Here is a 26904-nt window from a genome sequence, read left to right as displayed (position 1 = left end):
CACAAATTGGTGCTACAATTTCCTTCGGACACGACACCTTTGCCAAATTTTACTTTCTGTTAGGCACAGGCGAACGCCGTCAAACAGATTTTCGCAAAAGCTGATTATGTAAATGGGGATGTTAAACTCTTTCCACTCAACAATGGATTAATAATATTCAAGCACCCCCTTTCCTCCTCATCCTTTACAACTAGAGCGATTGTGTGGGTTACGTCAGACTTGTTCTGTGCACCTTCCATTTGTTTGGTACTAGAAAGTGAGAAATGGTTCTAAATAATGATAACAGCAAAGTAATTTTATTATTATTCCAATTACAGAAGATTAGTCCCACTCTTCACGACGTCACTTCAACGTCAAATGGCTCAAATGGCTCTGAGCACAATGGGACTCAACTGCTGAGGTCATTAGTCCCCTAGAACTTAGAACTGGGCAGGATTCGAACCTGCGACCGTAGCGGTCTTGCGGCTCCAGACTGCAGCGCCTTTAACCGCACGGCCACTTCGGCCGGCACTTCAACGTCAAGTTCACATGAGCATCACATCATGTCACTGTCACGTCGCGTCAACGTCGCATCACATCGACATCACATTACGTCATTATCATCATGTGTCGCCGTCGATGCGCTCAGCCAAACGCAGTTCAATCTATGGTGAAAAGTACTTGAATGACCTGAGTTATTTACGAGTCATGTGCTGTCCCTTGCCATTTAAAATACGTCCTTTGTAGTGAGAGTATAAGTATAACTTGTTATAACCAGTAAATTAATTTTGTTATTGTTCCAATCACGCGAATTTCATCATTTGAAGTGGCAGCTGACATCAACCCCCACCCCCCCCCAAGCCGAATAAGAAGACGTGTTAGTAATGTCATTATTAATTGCTAGATTGAGTTGCGATTTTTATCAGTTTTTTTCCAAATACCAATATCTCAATTCGAAATACGATATTAAAAAATTATCAAAGCACATTACTTAACAACAAACACACTCTGGCAGAGTTTTTAAACGTTAAAGAAATACTATAACAAAATATTTAAACAAATTACTACAGCATATTATTCAGTAACAAATATGCTCTTGGTGAGTCATTAAGTTCTCTTGGCAACGATAACAAGAACAGCGCCTCGAATCGTGTTTAGCTCTTTCGCTAATTTGAGACAATTTAAATAGTTATCTATTCCTCAAGTAATTGTCAAGTGCAGACCTTGTAGTTAACGATTGTGTCACAAGGAAGCTTTAGCCAGCGAAACTTAGTTTGGGTGTGACAGCAATTGCGAAATGAGCCGACGTAGCTAGTGGCGAGTATGGAGAAGGCAGGCACCGTACTTTCGTGCCCACGACATTACATTTCGCACTGACTGCACCTGGAGAAAACTCTATTGCGCATGCGGTTTCATCAACTGCAAACGACATTAGTCAGCCACATCAAGAATCTGTGGGCCTGTGAATAGCAGCGGCTACATCTACAGTTGTTTTAGTGGTGAATGAAGAGGACATGCCGCTCCAAATGAATCCACAGAAATGACCGATATCTGAGGTAGACAGAAATAAAAAGCAAACTCTGAAGGTGGTGGAAGGCCAGACCAAGCAAGCAGTTAGTGTGGAGCGCAAGAAACAGTCTGTAGGATGAAGCAGCTCTTCCGCCAGTAACATTCCGATGAGAACTGCCAGTACGCAGCAACAGCTTAATGCGCAGCTTTTGAATTTGTATGAACCGTGTGATATGGGGCTATGTAGAGTCTTCGTAGAAAACAAGGATAGGAACTGTATCCGATGTCAGTCGTCAACCTTTTGCATGGGTTGTTCAAAAATTTTCAAATGTGTGTGAAATCGTATGAGACTTAACTGCTAACGTCATGAGTCCCTAAGCTTACACACTACTTAACCTAAATTATCCTAACGACAAACACACACACCCATGCCCGAGGGAGGACTCGAACCTCCGCCGGGATCAGCCGCACAGTCCATGACTGCATGGGTTGGAAGCCGGAATTAGCAGTAGTGCCATCAATGTAGCTCCTGCGGGGCATAATAAAATCAAAATTGAAGTGTGCTCTGTCTAAGCTGCGAATAACTTAGTACAAAGTCCAAATTTTTCAGTGAATAATCTGGAGGCTTACATTCCCAGAATTATGAGTACAAGATAAGTAATTGTTCGAAATGTCGTGACGGACCTATCAGAACAAGAAATATTGGGTGTCATACTATGCGGAGTTAAGACTGTAGCAGTGAGAAGGTACTATAAGATAAAAGAGAATGAGGCTATCATAGACATACCACTGATATTGTGTGTACTTACTTTTAGATCTAAGAGGTTACCTGTTTGTGTGGATACTCACGGACTAGTGCCGTATGTCAGCCGGGCTATACAATGCTCTAAATGTTTGCGCTGTGATCATAGCAGCAAACACTCTCGCAGCCAGTAAAGATGTGCGTACTGCGCAGGTCCACACGACGTTGTGGACACGGCGTTGTGGACTGTCACAAATGGAGCCCAATATTTTGTGAGGGATGTTCTGGTGGTCACTCCTCGAACGGTCGTTGCTGCCCCGAGTGCGCTAGACAAACGCATTTTAGACAGATTATGGCATTCGAAGGCTTAACGTACAGGCAGGCTATAGAGAGCCCAGAATGAGATTTTCCCTCTGCAGCGGAGTGTGCGCTGATACGAAACTTCCTGGCAGATTAAAACTGTGTGCCAGACCGAGACTCGAACTCGGGACCTTTGCCTTTCGCGGGCAAGTGCTCTACCAACTGAGCTACCCAATAACGACTCACCCCTCGTCCTTACAGCTTTACTTCCGCCAGTACTTCCTCTCCTACCTTCCAAACTTTACAGAAGCTCTCCTGCGAACCTTGCAGAACACTTGCCCGCGAAAGGCAAAGGTCCCGAGTTCGAGTTTCGGTCCGGCACATAGTTTTAATCTGCCAGGAAGTTTCATATCAGCGCACACTCCTCTGCAGAGTGAAAATCTCATTCTGGAAACATCCCCCAGGCTGTGGCTAAGCCATGTCTCCGCAATATCCTTTCTTTCAGTAGTGCTAGTTCTGCAAGGTTCGCAGGAGACCTCCTGTAAAGTTTGGAATGTAGGAGACGAGGTACTGGCGGAAATAAAGCTGTGAGGACGGGGCGTGAGTCATGCTTGGGTAGCTCAGTTGGTAGAGCACTTGCCCGCGAAAGGCAAAGGTCCCGAGTTCGAGTCTTGGTCCGGCACACAGTTTTAATCTGCCAGGAAGTTTCAGGCTATAGAGAGGTTTGGGAGCCAAGTTAACGCAAATGTGACAGCAGCGCAACCAGGAAATCTAGAGCCATGAGTCGTCTTCGCCGTTACCACATAATCAACCTGCTGAAATTAATCAGGAACATAGCGAAACTCTGACATTATCACTTGCACTATGCACTTTCGCCCGGAATTCCCTTTGACTCAGCCAGAACACGCCGGCAACTTCGAAAGCAGGTAGTGAAATGCCCCGTATTACAGGGGGAAACAGCTGCTGCCCCTGTTCAGAGGCTGAGGGACGTAACACAGGAAATGTTTCTTGATCTGTACAATAAGGCATGCATAAGAAATCCTGGGTACCAACAATGTGACTCCAATCAGCAGCAATCCATATCAGCCACAAACGTATCAGATGCCTGAAAGGAGACAAATTAATGATAAATTTGTTAGAAACGTCCTGGAAATAATATTACTTGGGTTACGACAAGTAAACCCAATTATGCTGTTAGAATTACCAGCACAAAACAGTATTAGGAAAAACTTAATCGTGAATTCACTAGCGGCATCCACCGGTACTAATGATGAAATTGATGAACAGTGTTATACAGTAAAATGCCTTTAATCACATTCAGACAATGGCAAAGTGGTTGTACAAAAATAAAAACAGGGAAAACCAGCGGAATTTATCTAATAGCCTGTTTACTGAATTCTCCATGACTATCATTTGAAATAAGATCAAGAGGCTAAGACAGTTAATTCATCAATAGGAAAAGTAAAGGCAGCATCTAAAATCATTCAGAAACCATTTAACGCAACCTGACCCCCGACCCAACAGAACTGAAAAAAAAAAAAAACGAACGGAACCACTAATAAATTGAAATTTGTCCCCGTCGGAACAGACTCGAGCAATGTCCGACAGCGAGAGTACTGCCCTGGACTGAGTAACATTTATCCATCAATTACTGAACGTTTTAAATGAAATATGGACCAACCTAATCTATGCCCCAGGAATGAAGATTGCTCGGGTCGTAGCGGTATACAAAACGGGGAAGGCGCCTGAGTGTCCTTCCTCATAAGACCCATCACTCTTCTCTCGTGTGTTTATAAGATGTTGGAACGGATAATTAAATACAAATTAGATGGGAGATCGAGAATCGACAAATTCTGACCCTTGAACAAACCGTTTAGCTGAATCGCTGGTATCATTAGTGACTGATGTACAACTTACGTTCGGTGACAATCAATATTTGCCAGCAGTGTATACGGGTATTACGGATGCTTAGGATATTGTTCTTATACCCTTGCTGATAAGTACACTACTGGCCATTAAAACTGTTACACCAAGAAGAAATGCAGATGATAAATGGGTATTCATTGGACAAATATACTATACTAGAACTGACATGTGATTACATTCTCACGCAATTTGGGTGCATAGATCCTGAGAAATAAGTACCCAGAACAACCACCTCTGGCCGTAATAACGGCCTTAATAGGCCTGGGCATTGAGTCAGACAGAGCTTGGATGGCGTGTACAGGTACAGCTGCCCATGCAGCGTCAACACGATACCAGAGTTCATCAAGAGTAGTGACTGGCGTATTGTGACGAGCCAGTTGCTCGGCCACCATTGACCAGACTGTTTCAGTTGGTGAGAGATCTGGAGAATGTGCTGGCCAGGGGAGCAGTCGAACATTTTCTGTATCCACAAAGGTCCGTACAGGACCTGCAACATACGGTCGTGCATTATCCTGCTGAAATGTAGGGTTTCGCAGGGATCGAATGAAGGGTAGAGCCACGGGTCGTAACACATCTGATCTGTAACGTCCACTGTTCAAAGTGCCGTCAATGCGAACAAGAGGTGACCGAGACGTGTAACCGATGGCACCCCATACCATCACGCCAATATGGCGATGACGAATACACGCTTCCAATGTGCGTTCACCGCGATGTCGCCAAACACTGATGCGACGATCATGATGCTGTACACAGAACTTGGATTCATCCGAAAAAATGACGTTTTGCCATTCGTTCACCCAGGTTCGTCGTTGAGTACACCATCGCAGGCGTTTCTGTCTGTGATGTAGCGTCAAGGGTAACCGCAGCCATGGTCTCCGAGTTGTTAGTCCATGCTGCTGCAAACGTCGTCGAACTGTTCGTGCAGATGGTTGTTGTCTTGCAAATGTCCCCATCTGTTGACTCAGGGATCGAGACGTGGCTGCACAATCCGTTACAGCCATGCGGATAAGATGCCTGTCATCTCGACTGCTAGTGAAACGAGGCCGTTGGGATCCGGCACGGCGTTCCACATTACCCTCCTGAACACACCGATTCCATATTCTGCTAACAGTCATTGGATCTCGACCAACGCGAGCAGCAATGTTGCGATACGATTAATCGCAATCGCGATAGGCTACAATCTGACCTTTATCAAAGTGGGAAACGTGATGGTAGGCATTTCCCCTCCTTATACGAGATATCACAACAACGTTTCACCAGGCAACGCCGGTCAACTGCTGTTTGTGTATGAGAAATCGATTGGAAACTTTCCTCATGTCAGCACGTTGTAAGTGTCGCCACCGGCGCCAACCTTGTGTGAATGCTCTGAAATGCTAATCATTTGAATATCACAGCAACGTCTTCATCTCGGTTAAATTTCGCGTCTGTAGCACGTCATCTTCGTGGTGTAGCAATTTTAATGGCCAGTAGTGTAAGTTGAAGAAATATGACATTCAGAACTCATTCACTCACAAGGTACATCTTTTGTTGTCCGATGGAACCCTAATTATTAATAAGAAACAATGAAGCAGTGGGGCTGAGGGGAACAAGGAAAGGGTTACCACAAGGCTCGGTACTCAATCTATTTACATCAGATATACATTCGGTGTGTCACAAGTGCTGCAGTATGCAGAATATTTATGTATTTACGCTGGTAGGGATAGTTTTATCGAGGCAGTAGAAGATGATGGATAAGGATATGAAAGTGTGCAGTGAATGGCTGAATGAGAACTGCCTCGACATATTGCCTCATAAATTAGCCGCGCGCCTATATGCGAGACATAAGCTTAACGAAACAAGATATATAAGTCTGCGCCACGATTATGTGTGTGCAGAAGTGGCGTGTATCGGGGGCTTGATGGGCGCGGGCAGGTATCCGCAGCGCTCGCCTCAGAAGTTACACGCCCAGCACAAGGAGCAAGCGCGCCGTACTCCGTGACGGTGCGACGTCACTCATTATTGAGAACAGATGAATGTTGTTGAAAGAAAAAGAAAAGACACTTATCTTAATTATTCACTTACTTTCGTGAGGTTCGGATGATGGACTAACTAGAACTTTGAAAGATTTATAATACTGTGTTTATGGTAAAGAATATGTAATAGTATCTGACGGACCGGAAATTGTTGAACGTACGAAAAATGCTGTATGTGAAAAATGTTATGTGTTGTGAAAATATAGTGAGATTGAGTTCAAAGTATCGCGAGTGTAAGGAGTTATTTTAAGAGCAGAGAAAATTACTCCAAAACACATCTGTCTTCGGGGAAGAAATGAGACAGACCATCGCAGTCGGCTATCCTGAGAAGAAAATCGGCAAAGCAACTTCGCGTAAGTTCAGTAATCAAAGGGGAGTGTGAGTCTTGCACAACAGCACCACACTGTTCCCTTTAATCACCGGAAATCGCCAGAATATGGTCCCATGGTGGTTTCATAATCTAGTTTCTTACCATAGAACAGTGAGATCGGCCTCAACAACACGTGATGTGTAAAGTGGCGCCGTGTAATGCCGTCCCGGAACATCGCTCCACCACTATCACCTTGTTGTGAGCGTGGGATACAGTACTGGAGGCGTTCAGTATCACCGGGATGTGTCGAGACACATTGTCTGCGATTATCAGGTTACAAAGAGATCCAAGTTTCGTCCGTCCACAATACATGACGCCAATCCTGGGTGTCCATTTTCGATGATTTCTTGCCCATCTTTAACGGAGTTCGTGGTACCGTGATGTACGGCGTGGTGCTGCCCATGATCGTTGGGAATGGAGATTCACATCATGCAATCGTCTCCTAACGTCGTATATGTTCCGGGGTAAAAGTCAAGCGCCGGCACGGCGGTCACGATCGGTAGAGCAGAGAGGGCTTTGAAGAAGACGTAGAACGCTGACCGACCCCTCTAGGGAAGACACCGAGACAGCAGCGGCCAATAGGCGGACAGAGCATACGCGCCGAGCCACCTGGACGCGGGCCGGTTGAAGACAAGCCGCTCTGCCAGCTCTACAGCAGCGACTTAGGAACTGTATTAACTCGTATTAGGACTTGTGTATACTGAAGAGATTTTCATATGTTGTCCGTCCCCAATTGCTTGCGACACACCACTGCAAACTCTGAGAGTTAAGCACTTATCATTTATCTTACTGTAATAAAAATTCATTGACACGATTTGCTTGAATCGTTGTCTAGCGATCCCAGAAAGCAGGTTTCCTAGGCACTCCAAATTCGACGAGTAGGCAGGACACAATAATATATTGTCGCAAGAGGAATCTGCCTGGTAGAATTCTGCACAGAGCATAACTTAATCATAGCTAACACTTGGTTCAAGAATCATGAAAGAAGGTTGTATACATGGAAGAAGCCTGGAGATACTGGAAGGTCTCAGATAGTTTATATAATTCTAAGACAGAGATTCAAGAAACAGGTTTTTAATTGTAAGGCATTTCCACGGCAGATGTCGACTCTGACCACAAACTATTGGTTATGAACTGTAGATTAAAACTGAAGAAACTGCAAAAAGGTGGGAATTTCAGGAGATGGGACCTGGATAAACTGAAAGAACCAGAGGTTGTAAAGAATTTCAGGGAGATCATTAGGGAACGGTAGACAAGAATGGGGGAATGAAATACAGTAGAAGAAGAATGGCTAGCTTTGAGAGATGAAATAGTGAAAGCAGCAGAGGATCAAGCAGGTAAAAAAACCGAGGGCTAATAGAAACCTTGGGTAACAGAATAGATATTTAATTTAATTGATGAAAGGAGAAAATACAAAAATGCAGTAAATGAAGCAGACAAAAAGGAATAAAAACATCTCAGGACGTGCAAAATGGCTAAGCAGGGATGGATAGAGGACAAATGTAAGGATGTAGAGGCTCATATCTCTAGGGGAAAGATAAATACTGCCTACGGGAAAACTAAAGTGACCTTTGGAGAAAAGAGAACCGCTTGCATGAGTATCAAGAGCTCAGACGGAAATCCAGTTCTAAGCAAAGAAGGCAAAGCAGAAAGGTGGAAGGAGTATACAGAGAGCCTATACAAGGGCCATGTACTTGAGGACAATATTATGGAAATGGAAGAGGATGTAGATGAAGATGAAATAGGAGACGTGATACTGCGTGAAGAGTTTGGCAGAACACTGAAAGACCTAAGTCGAAACAAGGCCCCGGGAGTAGACAACATTCCATTAGAGCTACTGACAACCTTGGGAGAGTCAGGCCTAACAAAACTCCACCATCTAGTAACCAAGATGTATGAGACAGGCGAAATACCCTCAGACTTCAAGAAGAATATAATAATTCCAATCCCAAAGAAAGCAGGTATTGGCAGATGTGAGAATTACCGAACAATCAGTTTAATAAGCCACGGCTGCAAAATGCTAACACGAATTCCTCACAGACGAATGGAAAAACTGGTAGAAACCGACCTCGGGGAAGATCAGTTTTGATTCCATAGAAATGTTGGAACAAATGAGGCAATACTGACCCTACGACTTATCTTAGAAAATAGATTAAGAAAAGGCAAACCTAAGTTTCTGGCATTTGTAGACTTAGAGAAAGCTTTTGACAATGTTAACTGGAATACTCTCTTTCAAATTCTGAAGGTGCCAGGGATAAAATACAGGGAGGGAAAGTCTGTTTACAATTTGTTCAGAAACCATATGGCAGTTGGCACTTATAAGAGTCGAGGTGCATGAAAGGGGAGCAGTGGCTGGGAAGGGAGTGAGACAGGGTTGTAGCCTATCACTAATGTTATTCAATCTGTATATTGAGCAAGCAGTAAAGGAAACAAAAGAAAAATTCGGACTAGGAATTAAAATGCATGGAGAAGAAATAAATTCTTTGAGGTTCGCCGATGACATTGTAATTTTGTCAGAAATTGCAGAGGACCTGGAAGAGCAGCTGAAAAAAATGGGAAGTGTCTTGAAAGGAGGATAGAAGATGAACATCAACAAAAGCAAAACGAGGAAATGGAATGTAATCCAATTAAATCGGGTGATGCTGCGGGATTCAGATTAGGAAATGAGACGTTTAAAGTAGTAAAGGAGTTTTGCTATTTGGGGAGCAAAATAAGTGATGATTGTCGAAGTAGACAGGATATAAAATGAAGACTGACAATGGCATGGAAAGCGTTTCTGGAGAAGAGAAATTTGTTAACATCGAGTATAGATTTAAGTGTCAGGAACTCGTTTCTGAAAGTACACTACTGGCCATTAAAATTGCTACACCAAGAACAACTGCAGATGATAAACGGGTATTCATTGGACAAATATATTATACTGGATCTGACATGTGATTACATTTCCACGCAATTTGGGTGCAGAGATCCTGAGAAATCAGTACCCACAACAACCACCTCTGGCCATAATAACGGCCCTGATACGCCTGGGCATTGAGTGAGACAGAACTTGGATGGCGTGTACAGGTACAGCTGCCGATGGAGCTTCAAGACGATACCATAGTTCATCAAGAGTAGTTCCTGGCGTATTGTGACAAGCCAGTTACCCGGCCACCATTGACCAGACGTTTTCAATGGGTGAGAGATCTGGAGAATGTGCTGGCCAGGGCAGCAGTCGAACATTTTCTGTATCCAGAAAGGCCCGTACAGGACCTGCAACATGCGGTCGTGCATTATCCTGCTGAAATGTAGGGTTTCCCAGGGATCGAATGAAGGGTAGAGCCACGGGTCGTAACATATCTGATATGTAACGTCCACTGTTCAAAGTGCCGTCAATGCGAAAATGAGGAGACCGAGACGTGTAACCAATGCTCATCATACCATCACGCCGGGTGATACGAATACACGCTTCCAATGCGCGTTCACCGCGATGTCGTGAAACACGGATGTGACCATCATGATGCTGTAAAAATAACCTGGATTCATCCGAAAAAAATGACTTTATGCCATTCGTGCACCCAGGTTCGTCGTTGAGTACACCATCGCAGGCGCTCGTGTCTGTGATGCAGTGTCAAGGGTAACCGCAGCCGTGGTCTCCGAGCTGATATTCCGTGCTGCTGCAAACGTCGTCGTACCGTTCGTGCAGATGGTTGTTGCCTTGCAAACGTCCCTATCTGTTGACTCAGGGATCGAGACGTGACTGCACGATCCGTTACAGCCATGTGGATAAGATGCCTGTCATCCCGATTGCTAGTGATACGAGGCAGTTGGGATCCAGCACGGTGTTCCGTATTAGCCTCCTGAACCCACAGATTCTATATTCTGCTAACAGTCATTGGATCTCGGCCAACGCGAGCAGCAATGTCGCGATACGATAAACAGAAATCGCGATAGGCTACAATGCGACCTTTATCATAGTCGGATTTCTCCTCCTTACACGAGGCATCACAACAACGTTTCACCAGGCAATGCCGGTCAACTGCTGTTTGTATATGAGAAATCGGTTGGAAACTTTCCTCATGTCAGCACATTGTAGGTGTCGCCACCGGGGCCAACGTTTTGTGAATGCTCTGAAAAGCTAATTATTTGCATATCACAGCATCTTCTCCCTGTCGGTTAAATTGCACGTCTGTAGCACGTCATCTTCGTGGTGTAGCAATTTTAATGGCCGGTAGTGTATTTGTATGCAGTGTAGCCATGTTTGGAAGTGAAATGTGGACGATAAACAGTTTAGACAAAAAGTGAATAGACACTTTCGAAATGTGGTGCTACAGAAGAATGCTGAAGATTAGATGGGTCGATCACATAAGTAATGAAGAGGTATTGAATAGAATTGGAGAGAAGAGAAATTTGTGGCACAACTTGACTAGAAGAGGGGATCGGTTGGTAGGGCATTTTCTGAGGCATCAAGGGATCACCAGTTTAGTATTGTAGGGCAGCGTGGAGGGTAAAAATCGTAGAGGGAGACCGAGAGATGAATACACTAAAGAGGTTCAGAAGGATATAGGTTGCAGTAGGTACTGGGAGATGAAGACGCTTGCACAGGATAGAGAAGCATGGAGAGCTGCCTCAAACCAGTCTCTGGGCTGAAGACCACAACGAGAACAACATTGACTTGTACATTTTTAAACTTAAGTCTGTTGGAAACCAGGGAAGGCACTCCAAGATAGGAAACCAGAGAAAATGCAAAGAGCAGGCGAAGTGTTAGCATTTAGGTTCAAGAGGTAACCCACGGTAGAAGCTGCACTTCAGGGAATTAATCGGTGACCCCATCCACCTCGTTGATGCTGGTATAAGGTGTCACAGTCGAAAATGGTCACAAACAGGCACGTTTAGCATAGGCAACAAGCTTGATTCGCGCTCCTGAGAACAGCAACGTCAGTGGATTTACAAAGGTTAGAGTGATTTCTCTTCTCACTTTTTCTACTCATCGTTGTTACAACCAACGTCATTTTTTATTTGTTGGGATATATACCAATCTCTGTCTTCTTCTACTGTTTTTACCCTCTACAGCACTTTCCAAGGTACTAGAGGGAGCTGAAGAGTGTAAAAACCGTAGGGGGAGACAGAGACTGAAATACATCTAACTAATAAAAGGGGACGTTGGTTGCAAGAGCTATTCTAAGATGCAAAGGTTGGCACAGGAGTGGAGTCCATGGCGGGTGGCATCAAACCAGTCAGGAGGCTGATAACTGAAAAAAAAGTGAGATGTAAATGGGGAACGATGCTGCAACAGCGAGAGGTAGAACACTTGTTGCTAGCCATAATGGAAAGGGAAGTGACGTTTAGGTTTCAGCTGAACGATATTGCTGCCGAACATGGATTTAGTTAATGTAGAGGCCAGAGACATCGTCACCTACAGAGTAGGAGGAGGGAAAGCACGTGAACGTGGTTGGCCGGAGGCGCCAGAGAACCCCAAATGCAGAACCCCAAGTCAGACAGGCTGATGCCTATAAATTGCCGGTGGATATGCGGGATTTTATAGATAAGGCGAAATAGTGCTCCACCCCAATCCTTTGAAAACTCAGGCTTTTCGTATACAAAGAAGTTCTCAGTCAGACCGTTGGGACGCCAACTCCGTGTCGCTCGTCGTCAGCCTGGGGTAAGCTCAGGCAAATCTGTTTTACCCACTTGGAGTACTGTTCTCTAAAGTTCGTACTTGACGATGTTGCTAGTGGTTGCTACTTCTGTTAACTCTCACCCCCCAGGGACTCAGCCACTGACTTGTCTCGTGCAACCAGTTGCGTCCTTTGCTTTTTCTAATGTTTAGAACTAGCCTTCAGTGTAGTACTTAGTTTGAATGAAAATAAATAGTGTTATTCAGACACCTAAGCTCGTAGAGGATCCTCCTGCGAGTATCCTACAGTGTTTGGCGCTAATCCAAGAAATCTGCCTGCCATCACTGAAAGTTTGTCTTTCTGGATTTGCTTCTAATCGCTCGGGAGCTACAGACTGACCCGTAAACCCCTTCTTCACTCTCTTATACGCCATGATACGACACTGACAGTTTGACGCATTGCACAGCGTCCGGGAGCTTCTTTGAACGCCGAATCCACTTCTGGAGCACTCAGCCCACGGTTGTTTGCCTCAAGAGTCGTAGACATCGATCATCCTGTGCACCTGCCGAACGTAGACGGGCTGTGCGGTCTAAGCCTTCAACACTACCTGTCAGGAAACAATTCAATGTCCGCGCCACATCACTTTGACTCTGGTGCACACGTCGGGTGGCTTCTCTACCTCACAACCTTCCCGCGCGTAGCGTGATGATGCGGACCCGATCATTGGTCGCATGATGGATGTTCACTCTACTGCCCCACAGACGTCCCTATCTCGTCCGTATTGATGTATTACTTTTAACTGTAGTGCTGCAATCCATTCGAGTGCGGCTTTCATCTGCAGGTAACTCTCATGGAAACTGTGTGTAGGTTTACAAAGAACGTCAGGGGCGAACTTCGGATCAGTACAGGAACAGTCACAATAGCAGCACACTAGAACGATATGTAATGACATCTATTATTATTATTATTGTTGTTATTATTATTAATGCATGTTTTTGACATATTTTTGGTGATATGTTGTTACTGGCCATATGTAAAAGGCGGCATTAAGGCTCTGTCTGGTCAGGCTGAATAAGCAATAAATAAATAAAAATTATACTAGCGAAAACCGTGTCAAAATCCCTGCAATAATTCTGAGATTAACCTTCACACGCAGACAGAAAAGCTCGGTGGAGGGTGGGTGGGGGGGGGGGGGGGTGCGGGGAATTTTAATTTATGGTGTGTGCATAGCTATGCAAAGATTCTGGTCGGGCTTCGCAGTTCTCTGGAGTTCCGGAGGTTGTCTACTGCTTCTTCTTCCAGATACCGGCTCGTCTATAGCTGACCAGTTCGCATCTCCCATCATTGCCACGAGATGACAATAGAAAGAAAAATTTAAATTTGAAACTGACAGTAATGCTTATATTACACACTCATCGTTACTGTAGTTGTAAACTGTATACACAAATGGTCTTCGTGAATCGTTCTATCTCTGAAAACCGTAGCAATATCCGTACAGAAGTTCCTGACATTAGCCTTCACATACAGACAGAAAAACGCGACGAGGGACTAATTTAGTAATATGTACACTACTGGCCATTAAAATTGCTACACCAAGAAGAAATTCAGATGACAAACGGATATTCATTGGACAAACTAGAACGGACCTGTGATTACATTTTCACTCAATTTGGGTGCATAGATCCTGAGGAATCAGTACCCAGAACAACCATCTCTGGCCGTAATAATGGCCTTCGTACGCCTGGACATTGAGTCAAACAGAGCTTGGATGGCGTGTACAGGTACAGCTGCCCATGCAGCTTCAACACGATACCACAGATCATCAAGAGTAGTGACTGGCGTATTGAAACGAGCCAGTTGCTCGGCCACCATTGACCAGACGTTTTCAGTTGGTGAGAGATCTGGAGAATGTACTGGCCGGGGCAGCATTCGAACATTTTCTGCATCCACAAAGGCCCGTACAGGACCTGCAACATGCGGTCGTGCATTATCCTGCTTAAATGTTGGGTTTCGCAGGGATCGAATGAAGGGTGGAGCCACGGGTCGTAACACATCTGAAATGTCGACTATTCAAAGTGCCGTCAATGCGAAGAAGAGGTGACCGAGACGTGTAACCAATGGAACCCCAAACCATCGCGCAAAGGGGATACGGAGTATGGCGATGACGAATACACGCTTCCAATGTGCGTTCACCGCGATGTCACCAAACACGGATGTGACCATCATGATGCTGTAAACAGAACCTGGATTCATCCGAAAAAATGACGTTTTGCCATTCGTGCATCCAGGTTCGTCATTGAGTACACCATCGCAGGCACTCCTGTGTGTGACGCAGTGTCAAGGGTAACCGCACCCACGGTCTCCGAGCTGATAGTCCATGCTGCTGCAAATGTCGTCGAACTGTTCGTGCAGATGGTTGTTGTCTTGGAAACGTCCCCATCTGTTGACTCAGGGATCGAGACGTGGCTGCACGATCCGTTACAGCCATGCGGATAAGATGCCTGTCATCTCGACTGCTAGTGATACGAGGCCGTTGGGATCCAGCACGGCGTTCCGTATTATCCTCCTGGACCCACCGATTCCATATTCTGCTACCAGTCATTGGATCTCGACCAACGCGAGCAGCAATGTCGCGATACGGTAAACCGCAATCGCGATAGGCTACAATCCGACCTTTATCAAAGTCGGAAACGTGATGGAACGCATTTCTCCTCTTTACACGAGGCATCACAACAACGTTTCACCAGGCAACGCCGGTCAACTGCTATTTGTGTATGAGAAATCGGTTGGAAACTTTCCTCATGTCAGCACGTTGTAGGTGTCGCCACCAGCGCCAACCTTTAGTGAATGCTCTGTAAAGCTAATCATTTGCGTATCACAGCATCTCCTTCCTGTCGGTTAAATTTCGCTTCTGTAGCACGTCATCTTCGTGGTGTAGCAATTTTAATGGCCAGTAGTGTATCATTATTTATAGATATACAATGCAACAATCGCTATTAAGCGAATTAAAATAGCGTAACGCCAAACAATTACAATTCTTATCGTGGATATTTAAGAGTGATGTACAAACCAGTAAGTGCTCAGTGTTGTCTGTGTGTCAATGCTTATAACATATTTCCGTTGTTTGCCCTCTTGTGTATTGTTATTGTTTAACTTCGTGGTTATACCGATCCGTTGAAATTTGTCTTAGTAATGTATAGGTATTAGCCAAAAAAAGGGAACACCACGAAAAATACATGCTTGAACACAAATGCAGATGCTAGAGAAGCCTGCTGGTGATCATATTTGACCATGAACGGCACCTTAAGTTGCAGGGGTCAGTCGCGGTCAGAATAGTGTTCTGTGTAGTTGTGGTGCTCATATGAAGGATTCTCCTGTTCCAAGGTAGCTTAAGTGTTTGGTGTTTCAAGACGCGCCGTATCGAAGATTTATACTGCATACCAGTAAAACAGAAAAACATCAATGGTAACTCACAGCGTGGAGTGATCACGATCACAGAAGAACATTGTGACAAAAAATAAACAGTTGCGATGTCGCCACAGAACTGAATGTCGCATTCGCGAACCCTGACAGCACCAAAATAACACGACGGGTACTCCAGAAGTAGGGAACTGCAGGGTGAGCTGGAATTCCAAAGCCACTTATCATTAATGCAAATGCCTGTAACAGGAAAACGTGGTGCCGAAGACATAAAACTTCGTCTATGTAACAATGGAAAAAAGTCATGTGGTCGGATTCAGATGAGCGTTGTTTCACACTGTTCCCATTTCCTGGCCGAGTGTACAAGAGTGCAAGAGTGAAACATGGCAGTGATTCGGTGATGATTTGGGCTGCCATGACGTGCTATCCATGGTACAGCATGCATTGGCGTACACAATGTCCTATTACTGCCAAGGTGTACGTGACTATTTTGGCCGATCAGGTCCACCCCCTGGCACAATGTTTCTTCCATCAGTTGTGATATTGGGTTCCACAGGCTCCTGTTCACGCAGTTGGCAGGACTGGTTTTCTGAGGACGACGATAAATTGACGCATTCTCCCTGATCGTCAGCCACCAGATCTCAGTATTATTGAGCCTTCGTGGTCTACTTTGGATAGAAGGGTGCGTAGTCGGTATCCACCATCATGCCACATGCCACTATGTTGCAGGTAGAATGGCGTAAGATTCCCTTGAAAACCACACAGGTATTGTTTTTATACACTTCGAGATGACTGGAAACTTTTTCGGATGCCAGTGGTTTTCCTTCGTCGTATTAAGCATGGTAATGTGCAGTGATCTTGGTGTTTCCATAACTTTGTCCATTCACCTGCACTACGATTTACGAAAAGTGATTCAAAGGAGGAAGGAAGGGAGGTTTGGGTATAACGCCCCAGCGATAACAATGCCATTAGAGGCGGAACGCAAACTCCAATTGGGGAAGAATGGGGAAGGAAAATGGCCGTGGTTTACAAAGGAACTATCCCGATATTTGTTCTAGGCGACTTAAGAAATTAACGGATCGCCTACATGACAGGCTGGGGACTTGAGCCGTCACACTCCCAAACACGAGTACAGTGTCTGACAGCTGCACCACTTCGCACGTGAAACGTAGCTTGTATCTAACACAACACGTAACTGGGCGCCTCACAGCATGGGATATTTATAATGGTACACTCAAGTATCGAGCGTCCAAAAGTTTCTGTAGGGATCATTTACCTCCTTACAGCTGACTGATAAGCTAAAAAATATCACCAGACAAATAAGTGACCTCTTCGTATATGTTCTTCGACAGACATCGACTCTCAAATAATTACTGGGCGTTTAGAAATATTCAAAGAATTTGGTCGCTAATACGAGGCAGGAAGAAATTTAAAAGGCGTGATTTCGCGTGAAACAAGCGTCAGAGAACGAACTAGAAACAGCCTTCATCTTTATCGCAACAATAATTTCCTTTCACAATTGTCAGTGCTTAACTACTAGTTGTTGACGTGATTTCTCCGCGTTTGTCATGTACGTAATACGTCAGCGAGCCGTTAACCTTGTAGCTCGGGTTCCCATGTCTAGGCGCATCTGCTCGCGGGCAGCATTACGTCGCCGGTCAGCGTGTGTGGCGGACTGCTCTGTGGTCGCGAGAACGCAACAGCATGGTGACCGCTCTTTTGACGGCTACAGCCTTACTGGTGGTTCTGAATGTCGGTAAGTCGCCCTACTGTGCGAGACAGTGCGCTGAAACGAACCGTCCTCATGGATCGAATCTGTGTACTGGGTAGCGACACAAAGCGTCTTATTGGCGGTACTCAAAGACGACGCCAGACCAATATTTGTAGATTATTACTATCTTCGTGGGTCAAAACATTTACCATTTTTTTTAAAATCCACATAATTGGTTTAAAACTATCTCTGACGTAAAGAATTGCCAATTGCTTCTCTTCAAATAACGTAATTTCTTTTTTTTTGGAAGATTAAAGCTGTATGCCAGACTGGGACTCGAAACTGCGATCTTTGCCTTTCGCGTACAGGTACTCAGTTGACTGAGATATTCGAGATCGACTCACGATCCGAGCTCACAGCTTCACTTCCGCCAATACTGCTCTCTTACTTTCCAAAGCTGCGAGCGGTGGTCGTGGGACGTGCATGGACGCTCAGTCGGTAGAAAACTTTCTTGCCAAAGGCAAAGATCCCAGGTTTGAGTCCCGATTCAGGACACAGTTTTAAAATTCTGGGAAGTTTCAGATCTGCACTCACTCTGAAAGCTTAATTCTCGGCCCTTCTCTTTGTATTCGGTCCTCTTCAACTATAAGGCAGTTAAAAAGTTTTTCATACAGTACCTTTAAATTCATAGCTTCCAAATTTGTTCTTTTTCTTGCATTTTTTGCTCCACGCCTTTTTGAATATCCTAGATTTCCTTTTACAAGTGTAATTTTGATTTCGTTAACACACGGATAAAGCCGTTAGCTAGTATAAATTTAATACATGTGTATGGAGTAGCATAATGGTGAGGCTAGTCGATTTCCGTAGGTAATGTTAAACAGATATCACACTTATGAACAAATTGCGTATCAGAGATATGAGTCAAGTATTGTGGTCGCGTGTAGCCCACAAACATATTGTAGTTTAAAGCATGTGTCAGATTCAACAGGCTTGCCTGTAGAAGGAAATTCTTTACCCCATGTTAGTAGGACGAAGAGATGAAGGGAGGTGAAGGAGAGATTCAAACTTAAGGTTTCGTAGAAGCTGAGGTATCTGAGATGATCAGAGCCACAACTGGACAAGGATGGCGAAAGAAGCCTGCCGTGGCTTTTATAGTGGAATCGACTAAAGCTGTTTACAGATACCACTGGAAGATTAAGCCAATGTGACTGTCGCTAATGTATATTTACACTGAGGTGACAAAAGTCATGCGAAAGCCGCATGCACATATACAGACGACGGTATATTGCGTACGTAAGTTATAATAGGGCAGTGCATTGGTGGAGCTGTCATCTGCACTCGTGACTCATGTTAAAATGCTCCCGATATGATTACGACAGCACAACGGGATTTAACAGACTCTGGACGTGGAGTGGTAGCTGGAGATAGACGCATGGGACATTTCATTTCGGAAATCGTTCGGCAATTCAGTATTCCGAGATCCACAGTGTCAAGAGTGTGCCGAGAATAACAAACCTCACCACGGACAACACAGTGGCTGACGGCCTTCACTTAACGACCAAGAGCAGCTGCGTTTGTGCAGAGTTGTTAGCGCTAAAAGAAAAGCAGCACTGCTTGAAATAACTGCAGAAACGTATCCGTTAGGACAGTGCGTTGAAAGTTGGTGTTAATGGCCTATGACAGCAGACAAACGACGCGAGTCTCTTTGCTAACTGCGCGACATCGCCCTCAGCGCTTCTCCTAGGCTCGCGACCATATCGGTTGAACTCTAGACGACTGGAAAACCGTGACGTGGTCAAATGAATCCCTATTCCAGTTGGTAAGAGCTGATGGTAGGGTTCGAATGTGGCGTAGACCCCACGAAGCCATGGACCTATGTTGTCAAGAAGGCACTATGCAAGCTGATGGTGGCTCCATAATGGTGTGGGCTGTGATTACAAGGAATGGACTGGATTTTCTGGTCCAGCTGAACCGATTACTGACTGGAAATGGTTATGTTCTACAACTTCGAGACCATTTGCAGCCATTCATAGACTTCATCTTCCCAGACAACGATTTACATCTACGTCTACATATACAGATACTCCGCAAACCACCGTGCGGCGCGTGGCGCAGCGTACTCTGTACGACTATTCCACACTTCCTTTCCTATTACACTCACAAACAGGGCGAGGGAAAACGACTGTCTATATGCTACCGTCTGAGCTCTAATTTCTCGTATCTTATCTTCGTGGTCCTTACGCGCAATTAATGTCGAGCCGGCCAATGTGGCCGAGCGGTTCTAGACGATTCTGGAACCGCGCGACCGCTACGGTCGCAGGTTCGAATCCTGCCTCGGGCATGGATGTGTGTGATGTCCGTAGGTTAGTTAGGTTCAAGTAGTTCTAAGTTCTAGGGGACTGATGACATCAGATGTTAAGTCCCATGTTAAGTCAATTTTGAATTAATGTTGACGGCGGTAGAATAGTTGGGTAGTCAGCTTCAAATGACGGTTCTGTAAATTTTCTCAATAGTCTTTCTCGAAAAGATCATCGTCTTCCCTCCAGGTATACCATTTGAGTTTCCGAAGAAATTCCGTAATACACTGCTCGACATTAAAATTGCTACACGAAGAATAAATACAGATGATAAACGGGTATTCATTTGACAAATATATTACATTAGAACTGACATGTGATTACATTTTCACGCAATTTGGGTGCATAGATCCTGAGAAATCCGTACCCAGAACAACCACCTCTGGCCGTAATAACGGCCTTGATACTCCTGCGCATTGAGTCAAAAAGAGCTTGGATGGCGTGTACACGTACAGCTGCCCATGCAGCTTCAACACGATACCACAGTTCATCAAGAGTAGTGACTGGCGTATTGTGACGAGCCAGTTGCTCGGCCACCATTGACCAGACGTTTTCAGTTGGTGAGAGATCTGGAAAATGTACTGCCCGGGGCAGCAGTCGAACATTTTCTGTATCCACAAAGGCCCGTACAGGACCTGCAACATGCTGTCGTGCATTATCCTCCTTAAATGTAGGGTTTCGCAGGGATCGAATGAAGGGTAGAGCTACGGGTCGTAACACATCTGAAATGTAACGTCCACTGTTCAAAGTGCAGTCAATGCGAACAATAGGTGACCAAGACGTGTAACCAGTGGCACCCCATACCATCACGCCGAGTGATACGCCGGTATGGCGATGACGAATACACGCTTCCAATGTGCGTTCACCGCGATGTCGCCAAACACAGATGCGACCATCATGATGCTGTAAACAGAACCTGGATTCATCCGAAAAAATGACATTTTGCCATTTCTGCACCCAGGTTCGTCGTTGAGTACACCATCGCAGGCGCTCCTGTCTGTAATGCAGCGTCAGGGGTAACCGCAACCATGGTCTCCGAGCTGATAGTCCATGCTGCTGCAAACGTCATCGAACTGTTCGTGCAGATGGTTGTTGTCTTGCAAACGTCTCCATCTGTTGACTCAGGGATCGAGACGTGACTGCACGATCCGTTACAGCCATGCGGATAAGATGCCTGTCATCTCGACTGCTAGTGATATGAGGCCGTTGGGATCCAGCACGGCGTTCCGTATTACCCCTCCTGAACCCACGGATTCCATATGCTGCTAACAGTCATTGGATCTCGACCAAAGCAAGCAGCAACGTCGCGATACGATAAACAGCAATGGCGATAGTCTACAATCCGACCTTTATCAAAGTCGGAAACGTGATGGTACGCATTTCTGCTCCTTACACGAGGCATCACAACAACGTTTCACTAAGCAACGCCGGTCAACTGCTATTTGTGTATGAGAAATCGGATGGAAACTTTCCTCATGTCAGCACGTTGTAGGTGTCGCCACCGGCGCCAACCTTGAGTGAATGCTCTGAAAAGCTAATCATCTGCATTTCACGGCATCTTCTCCCTGTCGGTTGAATTTCGCTTCTGTAGCACGTCATCTTCGTGGTGTAGCATTTTTAATGGCCAGTAGTGTACTTACGTGTTGTTCGAACCTACTGGTAACAAATCTAGCAGGCCGCCACTAAATTGCTTCGATGCCTTCCTTCAGTCCGACCTGGTATGCACCCGAAACACTTTAGCAGAATACGTGGCACCAGTGTCCTATATGCGGTGTCCTTTACAGGTGAACCACTCTTTCCTAAAATTCTCCCAATAGACCGATGTCGACCATTCGTCTTCCCTACCACCGTTCTCACGTGCTCGTTGCACCTCATATCGCTTTGCAACGTTACGCCCAAATATTTAAACGACTTGACTGTACCAAGCACGACACCAGTAATACTGTATTCGAACATTCTAGTTTTTATACTCTTAGTCATCCGCATTAACCTACATTTTTCCACATTTAGAACTAGCTGCCATTCATCACACCAACTGGAAATTTTGTCTATGTCGTCTTGTATGTTCCTACCGTCACTCAGCTTCGACACCTTACCGTAATACCACGGCATCATCAGCAAACAACCGCAGACTGCTGCACACCCTGTCGGCCAAACCATTTCTGCATATGGAGAAAACAGAGGTCCTGTTACACTCCCCTGGGGCACTCCTGACTATACCCTTGTCTCTGATGAACACTCGTCGTCGAGGACAACATACTGGGTTCTCTTATTTAAGTCTTCGAGCCACTCACATATGGGTCAAAATGGCTCTGAGCACTATGGGACCTAACATCTGTGGTCATCAGTCCCATAGAACTTAGAACTACTTAAACCTAACTAACCTAAAGACATCACACACATCCATGCCCGAGGCAGGATTCGAACCTGCGACCGTAGCGGTCACGCGGTTCCAGACTGAAGCGCCTAGAACCGCACGGCCACACCGGCCGGCACTCACATATGTGTGAAGTTCTTCTACGTGCTTTTTATGCATGACAATGCACCATGTCAGCAGACCACAATAGGTCGCGATTGGTTTGAAGAACGTTCTCGATAATTCGAATGAATGATTCGGCCACCCAGATCGCCCGACATGTATCCCGTCGAACATTTATGGGTCGTAGCGAGAGTCAGTTTGCGTACAAAACTCTGCACCGGCAACACTTTGGCAATTATGGACGGCTATAGATGCAGCATCGCTCAGTATTTCTATGGAGAATCCCAGCGACTTGTTGAGTCCATGCCACGTCAAGATGCTGCACTACGCCGGACAAAGGGCGGTCCGACACGATATCACGAGGAATCGCATCACTTTTGTCTCCTCAGTATATAGCTGCTGTACCAAAGCTCATGGCGGCAGAGAGCTCATGAGCCACAATAACCGCGGTAATTCTGAGTGGGTTGATAAATGCGATCTGCACGTGTTTGTGATGAGGATGAGAAGAAATGATAAGGGCAACGTAAAGACACAGTCCCGAGTGAAGAAGATATCCGACCCACCCGAGAACCGAACCCGGGACACAGCGATCTAGTGGCAGCTACATTACCAGTAGACTAGGAGCTGCAGACCATTCTATCGGAGTGGTTACGGGAAATGTCTGTTTAAGGATGCTGATTCTTAGGAAATGAGCTGTATTCATGTCCCAAATAGAAGCCATATTAAATCTGCAGTGAGAAACATATCTCAAAGTTCCAGACGATTACATGAAAAGAAAATGTATTCGTAATCCATAGCACGACGATGCGTCGTAATTTTTAACCCGGTAACTCTGCTTACTGAGATTTAGTGTGCTTAGTAGTTAAAGGATTCTTCTCGAGTAATGTAGTCTGTAAGGATCTACGAGTAATTCTAATGAGAAGGCTATTACTTCTCGGATCAAATTCTCCGTGTGGCCTTTTCCGCGGCGCATTCCTTTATTTGCTGTCTCTCACTGGGAGGAATATGTTCGTCACCAGGGTGACCATGCTGAGAAATAAATACGTAAGCGAGAAGAATAAAGATGTAGAATGTAAATAAAGTATGATACATTTATGGAGCTTCAGTGGTTTACACATTAAAGATTCGGAGACATTATGTTTCAGCACGCCTTCGTATTTGGAAAAACGGAATTACGTCACTGTCCTTGGCCTTCGTAAGCAGTATGGGCGGAGAAAATCTGGAGCAAATTACGGACTAGGCATTTCCTATGGGACGTCTGTTTGGATTGAATAAAAAGGTATTTACAGCATGCAAGACAGTCCACTATGGCAGCGTATCATTAAAGGATTGCTGGACACTGCGACACACGTCGCCAGTTACTTCAAGTGCAGATAAGATAAATGTATTTTACTTTCTGCAGTGCTGTGCAGAAAAGTGCAAGTAGCTCACCTTTATCTATCTACAATTTAGGAGAACAGTAAAGTAACAAAATATTTTGTTGCAAATGTGAAGTGTTGTTACATTAATAACAGGTGTAACCGTCAGAATGTTGAATACAAGCAAGCAGATTTGCATGAATTGTGTTGTACTTGTGCCGGATGTCATTTTATGGGATCCCGTTCCATGCTTAATGCTCTTGGTCGGTCAGTACAGGGACGGTTAATGCTGTTTGTGGATGGCACTGGAGTTTTCGTTCGAAGATGTCCCATATGTGCTCAGTTACAGAGAGATCTGGTGATGGAACAGTCCAGGCAACATGTGGACACTCAGTACAGCATGTTGGGTTATAACAACGGTAAGTGGGCGAGCGTTATCCTGTTGGAAAACACACCCTGGAATGCTGTTCATGAATGGTAGAACTAAAGGTTTAATCACGAGATTGTTCAAATTTGCAGTCAGTTTGCTTGGGATAATCACGAGAATGCTCCTGATGTCATACGAAATCGCTCCCCAGACCGTAATGCCAGGTATAAGCCCAATGCGACCGAGCGAGGTGGCGCAGTGGTTAGCACACTGGACCCGCATTCGGGAGGACGACGGTTCAATCCCGCATCCGGCCATCCTGATTTAGGTTTTCCGTGATTTCCCTAAATCGCTCCAGGCCAATGCTGGGATGGTTCCTCTGAAAGGGCACGGCCGACTTCCTTCCCTGTCCTTCCCTAATTCGATGAGACCGATGACCTCGCTGTTTGGTCTCTTCCCCCAAAAAACCAACCAACCAACCAAGCCCAATGCGTCTAGCAAGCAGACAGATTGGTTGCAGAGCCTCAGCTGGCCTCCTCCTAACGAACACACAGCCATGACTTGGACCGAGACAGAACCAGCTTTCATCAGAAAACACGACAGAACTCTACTCTGCTCTCCAGTGACCTCAAACTTGACACCACTGAAGTCGCAAAGGGAGGTGGTTCGGAATCAGTGGAAGGCACGCTACAGGGTTTCTGGGTCGGAGCTGTCCTTGAAGTAACCGATTTGTGACTGTTCGTTCTGTCACTGAGGTACCAAATGCTCCTCAAATTGTTGCTGCAGATGCAGTACGATGAGCGAGAGCCCCACGCCGAACACGGTGGCCTTCCCTCTCGGTAGTGCCACGTGTCAGTCCGGAGCCCAGTCTTCTTGCGACTGTACAGTCTCGTGACTCACCACTGCCAGCGATCATGTACAGTGGCTACGTTCCTGCCAAGTATTTCTGCAGTATTGTAGAAGGGACATCCGGCTTCTCGTAACCCTTTACACGACAACGCTCAAATTCAGTGAGGTGTTGATAACGGCATCTTATCGCCATAAAGACATTACTGACTACTATCAACTCACAAAGTCCAATCTCAAATGTAACTAACGCACGCGACCGTTACAGCGTATATTTAAAGCAAACCTGATCTGCTTCCTCATAGTGGCATTACTAACGCCACTGTTATGCGACTGGCGCGAAATTTGAATAGATATCACCTTTTAGAAGTGTAAACACGCCTACCAGCTTTCGTTTATGTCGCACAACTCCTTCTTGGTGTTGCGATTTTTCTTTCCATCAGTGTGCTACCATATCGTGTTGTAACGATAAAGAATTTGAATGTTACTGAGGAAACTGAGTTATTGACGAATAATTCGTGTCTTTTCCCAGTGTAGTGTAAGAAAACGCGTTAGTATAGAAGGTGTAGTGACAGTTGATCATTGCTAAACTGGAAAAAGACCATGGCACCATCTATTGGAACATTGCGGGCTGCGTTGTTTCTGTACTGTCGTCAAATAACGTGCATTTGTTATGAAAAAGAAATCTGTTGTAAGAGTGGGATAGATATAAATTGCATAATGTGTTTTAAGCAGTTAAAAGTCTAGCAGCGGAGTATAGAGTTTTATATGCAGTATAATTACAGATCGACACGGGGTGAGCATGGCAGTTAACTGACACAGTGGTCACGTGTACCTAACAATATAGATGTTTTTTTAGAGGTGACCACACCGGCACGTCACCCTATGCTGCTTCGACTCTATGATGCCGACTTCACGAACAGTAATGGCTCGCATGTGATGGAGTGGCAGCCTCTTGGCTACCCACTACTGAATGTTTTCAGTGGGCTATGGGCGAGAGATGTGAATGAAGATCGTGCTGACCAGCGCAACAATCGAACAGCATCTGTATCGAGGTAAATCAGGACAGCACAGGCAACATACAGTCTTGCGTTATCTTGTTGAAAGATAACATCACGCAGACCTCGAAGACAGATCACATAAAAAGGGCTTCACAAGGTAGGGTTGCAACACCTGGTGTTCAGATTGCAGGCTAGCTTCCAGTCGATTCGGAATGGAGGTCCTACTGGTTTTCGAGGGAATCTTGTATCTTTCTTTCTGAAAAGTAGTAGTAAGTTCAAGTAACGGTGATGGAGGTGGAGAGCGATGACGCATCCTTGTCTCCAAAGTAGACCACAAAGGTTCGAAGTTATTGAGATCTGGTGACTGTGGTGGCTGGCGGAAACGCGACAGTTCATCCTCGTCCTCACAAAACCATACTTGGAAGATGTGAGCTGTGTGAAGAGGCACCCTGTCATCTTGGAACACAGCATCACCTTTGTGGAACTAATATGTCACCATGGGATGGACCTCACAGGCCAAAATAGTTATATAATCCGTGCCAGTAATGCAGCCTTGCAGAGTGTCTACTTGGCCCATGGAACACTATGCTACTGCTGCCCAAATCATTACCGAACCCCTGCCAAGTTTCACTCTTGGGACATAAACTCGGGCAGAAGTTGGAAACACTGTGTAACGAGATTCGTCCGACCAAATGACATACTTCCGTTGCTCCATAGTCCAGATTTATGGCTTCAGCACCTCCTTTTGTTGTTTCGAGTATTTGCACCACTGATCAGTCTTGTTGAAATTTCATGTAGCCCTGCAATTGCCCACTTCTGTTGTTTTGGTGCCGACAGGGTTCGTGAGTGCGATGTTGAGTTCTGCATTGAGTTGCAACTGTCACCCTCTTATTTTTCGTCACAGTCCTCTTCTGTCACGATCGCTCAGTG

The 26904-nt window shown here is 45.3% G+C and overlaps 1 protein-coding gene across 1 annotated transcript in view; it reads left to right on the top strand.

Annotated features, from left to right (window-relative positions):
* Positions 1-17458: 17458 nt before the first annotated feature.
* LOC124593734 (lysosomal acid glucosylceramidase-like) overlaps positions 17459-26904 on the top strand; it is a 132334-nt gene continuing 122888 nt past the window's right edge. Inside the window, exon 1 of the mRNA XM_047132064.1 lies at positions 17459-17611. Coding sequence (XP_046988020.1) covers positions 17560-17611 — 52 coding nt within the window. The 5' untranslated portion in view covers positions 17459-17559. The remainder of the gene's footprint in view (positions 17612-26904) is intronic.

The sequence above is a fragment of the Schistocerca americana genome, chromosome 2, assembly GCF_021461395.2.
Source record: "Schistocerca americana isolate TAMUIC-IGC-003095 chromosome 2, iqSchAmer2.1, whole genome shotgun sequence".
NCBI lineage: Eukaryota > Metazoa > Arthropoda > Insecta > Orthoptera > Acrididae > Schistocerca > Schistocerca americana.
Note: the sequence above shows the minus strand (reverse complement) of the source record. Positions and strands in the feature narration are given on the sequence as shown.